Source organism: Bombina bombina, chromosome 2 (genome assembly GCF_027579735.1).
Source record: "Bombina bombina isolate aBomBom1 chromosome 2, aBomBom1.pri, whole genome shotgun sequence".
In the NCBI taxonomy this organism is placed as follows: Eukaryota; Metazoa; Chordata; class Amphibia; order Anura; family Bombinatoridae; genus Bombina; species Bombina bombina.
The window spans coordinates 834,208,905-834,214,904 of record NC_069500.1 but is presented as its reverse complement, the minus strand read 5'-3'; the positions used below and the strand labels follow the sequence as shown (position 1 = coordinate 834,214,904).

General features: G+C 36.1%; 1 protein-coding gene across 1 annotated transcript in view; it reads right to left on the bottom strand.

The window, feature by feature from the left end:
• Positions 1 to 331: 331 nt before the first annotated feature.
• Positions 332 to 6,000, bottom strand: part of EBI3 (Epstein-Barr virus induced 3) — a 56,216-nt gene continuing 50,547 nt past the window's right edge. The window contains exons 4-7 of the mRNA XM_053700734.1: positions 5,857 to 5,974; positions 5,471 to 5,643; positions 5,008 to 5,171; positions 332 to 2,180 (exon numbers count right to left, since the gene is read on the bottom strand). Of these exons, the coding sequence (XP_053556709.1) occupies positions 2,004 to 2,180; positions 5,008 to 5,171; positions 5,471 to 5,643; positions 5,857 to 5,974 (632 nt within the window). The 3' untranslated portion in view covers positions 332 to 2,003. The remainder of the gene's footprint in view (positions 2,181 to 5,007; positions 5,172 to 5,470; positions 5,644 to 5,856; positions 5,975 to 6,000) is intronic.

Sequence of the window (6,000 nt, the reverse complement as noted above, 5' to 3'; positions counted from 1 at the left end):
AAGGTTGATGTTTTTCATATATGTAACTAAAGGTTTCTCCAGCAGGTGGTTGTGAAAAACAGTATCTTTATGAAGTATATTCCAGTGGGTTTTTTTTATAATATTTTCAATGTCTTTATAGGCACTATTGTAGGTGATGATACATGTTGGACATTCTTGTTTTCCTTGTTTCTTTTTATTTAATGTCTTGGGCACTAGTAAATCCTTTAGTTCATTTATTTCACCTTTTGATAAGCCTGTTCTACTATCTATCTATCTATCTATCTATCTATCTATCTATATCTTTTGTTCAGTTTGTGGTGTACTTCTCTAAAACATCCTTTCATTAAGATGGACTCAATAGACTCTTCAATCAATCTTCACATGAATTTGGAAACAGCACACTTACAGTACTGGGGCATGGAACCACAGATTTGCCAAGTCCTCCACAATCACAAAAAATCATATAGATTCCAGCCTCTAATTCATAAAAACAACAACGTTTCAGGCCTATAATAGGCCCTTAGTCCCTATGGACTCAGCAAAGAGATAATAAAGGTCTTTTTTTATGAACTGGGGCCTGGAATCTATAAGTTTATTTTTTATACAGTGTTATTAACAGAAAATGTTACCACCCTAGGGACATTATGAAGTATCTGTGTAGGAGCAGTACAATATTATATCATTTTCTGTTGCTTTTTAAATGTTACAAAGTACAAATGAATTGCATAATTTAACAAACATTGATTTAATGATAATTTGTTCAACAAACATTGAGAAACATGAATATTAATTTAATTTTAACTTAATATTAGTTTAAATATTAGCCATTTGGTTATTAAAATAACCTACAGAATAATGTTTACATAAAGGGATCCACTACACTATGTAAAGGGGGCAATAATCGATTGGAGGAGGGAGGTAGGGATGGTGAGGGGGCGGCTACACTACAGAAAAATATTTTTTTTATTAATAAATTAACAAAAAGTGATGTAAATACATATAAACTGGATACTGGCAGACAACTGCCAGTACCCAAGATGGTGGACACTATTTAAAGGGGGAAGTGTTAGAGAGCTGTTTGGGAGGGAGCTGGGAGAATAAGGGGGGATCCTGCACAGTAGAAAAGTAAAAAATAATAATACAAAAAATGCCCTAAAACTTCATAGTGGCAGACTGTCTGCCAGTACCTAAGATGGTGGGTGACCAGTTGGGGTGAGGGAGGGAAGAGAGCTGTTTGGGAGAGATCAGGTAGGGATCAGGGGTGGGAGGGTAATCTATATAATACAGCTAAACTTAACCTTACAAGTTACCTGATTAACCCCTTCCCTGCTGGGAATTTCAGAAGTGTGGTGCGCAGCTGCAATTAGCGGCCTTCTAATTACCAAAAAACAATGGCAAAGCCATATATGTCTGCTATTTCTGAACAAATTTCAGTGAGAATCCCAAAGTTTGTAAAAGAGTTAACAATTAACGATGGCATGAAATATGGCAAAATGGGTCTAGATCAATGACATTTGTGGTCTACAATTTGTTTTTATAGTTTTCATAGGTAAACAAAAAAAACAAGGCTCTTTTTCTGTTTATATAGAGTGATAGCAAAAAGTTTAAAAATTCTCCGCTCTTTTGTGCAAGTTTTCTTCTGAAATTCTCGCTCCTTAAGGGATTAATTATGGTAATCACCACATGGAGTTACAGAATATGATGACGCATTACAAATGATTAGTAATGATGGTAACAATAATAACGATAATAATATCAAATAAATGAGAAAATCAGCTATTTGTAAAAAAAAAAAATACTTATAATTGATAGGTCTTTATATGGGAAAATGGATGTATAGAAAATAAATTACAGAAGGTTGACGAATGTCAGTCAATTATTTGCAAAAACCAACAAAACATGTAATGTATTTCATATATATTCAGAGATATCCAGTTCAGTTTCAGATGTAGGTTATATCAACATCCAATGGAAATGCAACTTATTGTTGTAGACGAAATGTCTTTAAATAGGAAAACAACTTAAATTCTGCTTTTCGTGTGTACTTGAGAAGGCATCCAGGATTTTCCTGTTACCACTGAGCTCCAATCACTATAATTGCCGTAGTCCATGAACTCTTTGGCTGCCACCTGTACCTGTAATACAGTTCCAGGTCTGATCCCGGTTAGGTTAAAGGAGGTCTGTTCATAGTCACCTATCTGTGGGAAGAGATGGGGAAGATCTGGAATAAGAAGGGGACTCTGTTGGAAAGTGGCATTAACATAGAGGTGAAAGCAGTGATAATACTTTATAGTGACTAATTATGTAATAAAAGAGAACATATTTAGGGCTAGATTACAAGTGGAGCGTGAAATTATCCCGCGCCCGCAAATGGCAATTTGCGGGTACGGGATAAATAACTGCCCATTACAAGTGGCTGGTTATTGCTACCGGAAACTCGCAGTAGCAATTAGTGTTTAGAAAATTAACCAGAGATTAGATTTCTAGTTAATTTACTAAAAGTGCTACAAATGCCTTCAAAATAGAGGGCATTATAGTTTTTTATTAAAGTTCACATTGCTGTTAACTTGTAATACCAGCGCACATTAGCGAGCGCTGGTATTACACAGTGGAACTCATATATTGCTTTAATGAAAGCGATATTTAGCTCTCCACTTGTAATCTGGACCATACTTCATTAAAAATAAATAGATGGATGTGGGGGTCAACAAAGTCTTTTAAATCAATCTTGGACCTCCTATTTCTTGAGTGAAGAGAATGGACAAAACAAAATGTCATGATTTTATTCTTGAGCAGAAGTTACAAAACTCATAAGAATGCGTAAACAAAATATAAAATATAGAACTAATAATTTACTATACCAACAAGCTGGGATAACTGGCATTAAGTTGACAAGCATTTATATAGAAACTGTCTAAAATAACAAATTTTTATCTTATTAAAACTAAGTATGCAATCTCTAATTATACACTTTGGGCCAGATTACAAGTGTAGCGCTTGTAATAAGGATTTGAGCGTAAAGAACACTGCAATCTCACAATCGCGTTTACACTTAGCGCTCCACTTGTAATCTGGCCCTTTGTTAAAGAAAAAAATTCAAAAAGGTTGTCATGGGCATCTGCAGAAAGTTTTCTTCTAAAGTTGCTTGTTGTACACATATGTTGGTCATCATTTTAAAATGGTGGTTCATTGCTATTAAGTGACTGTTGGATGCTTGTGCCTGTATATAAAGAGCTGAATTAAAAAATCCATGATGGTTGTACACTACAGAAAAATGTGAGAGAGGGAGGTGGGCTGGAGGGGGACCCTACACTACAGAAAAATATTTTTAAAATAAATAATATTAAACAAAAATCATAGCCAGTGTTCCCTCTAAGGCTAGTTTTTGAAGCAACTCAGCAATTAAACTGTTATTTAGCAAAGACTACACAATGCAGGTGTGGTTCCCTTATTAACTGTTTCACTGCTGGGCTGCTCACAGAACTGACCTTATAGGGACACTGATCATAGCTTGTTACTGTCAGACTGGCTGCCAGTAACAAACATGGGAATGGACAGTGGGAGGGGGTAGGATAAGAGAGCTGTTGGGGATGACCAGGGAGGTGGGAGGGTGAGGAGGGACACCTACACTACAGAAATAAATATATTTAAAAAAAAAAATAAACTGCATACTGGCATTCTGCCAGTACCTTAGTTGGTGGTGACCAATGGCGGGGAGAGTAGAGAAGAGAGCTGTTTGGAAAAGATGTAGGGATCCGGGGTGGGAGGTGTCAAGTGGGAGGGTAATCTCCACACCACAGCAAAAATAATTTTACAAGCTAACTAATTAACCCCTTTACTGCCAGGAATTTCAAAAGTGTGGTGCCCAATCAGCGGCCTTCTAATTACCAAAAACTAAAGCCATGCATGTCTGCTGTTTCTGAACAAAGGGGACCAAAGAGAAGCACTTACAACCATTTGTCTTATGACTGCAGTAATTGTGTGTAAATAATTTCAGTGAGAAGCCCAAAGTTTGTGAAAAAGTTAACAATTTTTTTATATGATTGTATTTGCCAATAGTCCCTAAATTTTGTTGTATGTATGTCCCTGGATTTTTTTTGTCCCTGGAAATGTCCCCTCCAGGAGATTTGGAGGGCTGCAGCTGAGCTTTGGCATGTGTGGCACAAATTAATGGGGAAGAGCTGCCGGTGAGGCTGTGCATGCAGCAAGTACTCTGCTTGACCACTCAGAGCAGGTCTAGGTTGGGACTCCTTGCTACACCTTCTCTAAGTGATCAATGTTTAAACTGCCACAAATAAGAACAAAAAACACGTACAAAATTGGCATGAATTATACCAAAATGGGCCTAGATCAATACCTTGGGTTGTCTTCTTTAAAAAATATATAACGTTTTAATAGGAAAATAAAAAAAAGCTCTATTTTTGTTTAAACAGATTGATAGTAAAAATGCTAAAAATACATTGGGCAAGTTTTTCTCTGAAATTCCCTGTAGTGAAAAAGGTAGCAATAGAAATTAGAGATTTATTTTAATATATTTCTATTGTCAGACATCAAGGAAGTAACTATTTAGATACATTCCAACGTTCTCCCTAGGACCTTTTTAGTGGGTGCACCACCCGGTTGATTTTACTGACCACCCAGCTAAAAGTTTAGCCAATATTAAGTTAATATTAGCTAATATTATAAATGTTCAAATTACCATTAAATACATTTATGTTACAATTATGCAATTAATTTGTGCTTCGGATAGCAGAAAATTATATAATATTAGAAAATATTACTCTGCCCCTACCCAGCTACTTCATAATGTCACCCTGGTTTGCAAAATTTTCTGTAGAGAAAACTGGATTCTCTCTTGAAGGGTTTTATTGCCATTCAAAGCAAACACGTCAGTTTTTAATAAGACCTCCAAGGAATACAAATATTCTCTTTTGATCAGCAGCATTCAAATAAGTATCAGGCAATAGGAAACAGCAAAGCTACAATGACTGTAATCATGGGAAGTATTCTGAGATTACCACTTACTATTATAAAGGCTCCCCGTCCTACTTTTTTGTAACGGATACGGTATTTGAGGGGGAAATACTCTGGCAGTGGCCAAGTACGTGGTGGTCTCCAGCGCAAATGTAACATCCTGCGCTGTCCAATGATAGGAGTAAGTGAAAGATCCTCAGGAGGGTCAGGCCGTACTGTAGGGTCAGAATTGAGCTGTTAGATCATTTTCTATGTGAGTATTTGTTAATGCTTGTCTATGGCTTGTTTAGGATACTAATTGATAACATAATTGCAGATATAAATACAGTATATATATTTTTTCATTATATAACATATTTAACTACTACTCATATGGGAATATGCATTTTTATAGCTATATATTTTATGTAAAATTATCAAGACTTCAGTTTAACAGGCATAAGTTCAGTGGCCACATTTAAATGGTAAAAGGTAGCAATGTTTAGCTTTGCGTCAAATAGTAGCAATTACTCACTGATGTTCTCCACGATGAACGGTTTCCCATTCATAATAGATCCCAGAGGATTGGTGGCATTCACCTTGAGAACATAAGGCAAATTGGCAAACATCTGAAAGTCATTAATCAAACAGCTGTTTGGCTCATCTTTAGACTGAACACATGAGTAATCAGGGCCCTTCAGACCCAAACTGCAAGATAAGAAGATCCAACAAATGGGAGACAGACTCAGAGATGGTTTACTTTCCTTTGTGTCTTATTTTGATATATATTGTTCATTTTTCCATTTTAAATGTCACAAATAAACATCATATTATGTTAGATACTTAGATAAGACCTAGCCTGCTAGGCTAAGATACTAGTTTACTACTAGGCTAAAAAAAAACACAGCTAGACCTTGGTACCTATAGGTTGTGGTGAATATGGTTGGCAAGTGGGTATCTGGATGGAGATCCCATTTACATCTAATTTTCTCTGGGTAACTCATAGCCCAACACTGGATGTGCAGCTTATCGGGTGGATCTGTGGGCAAACAGACAAACAATTAT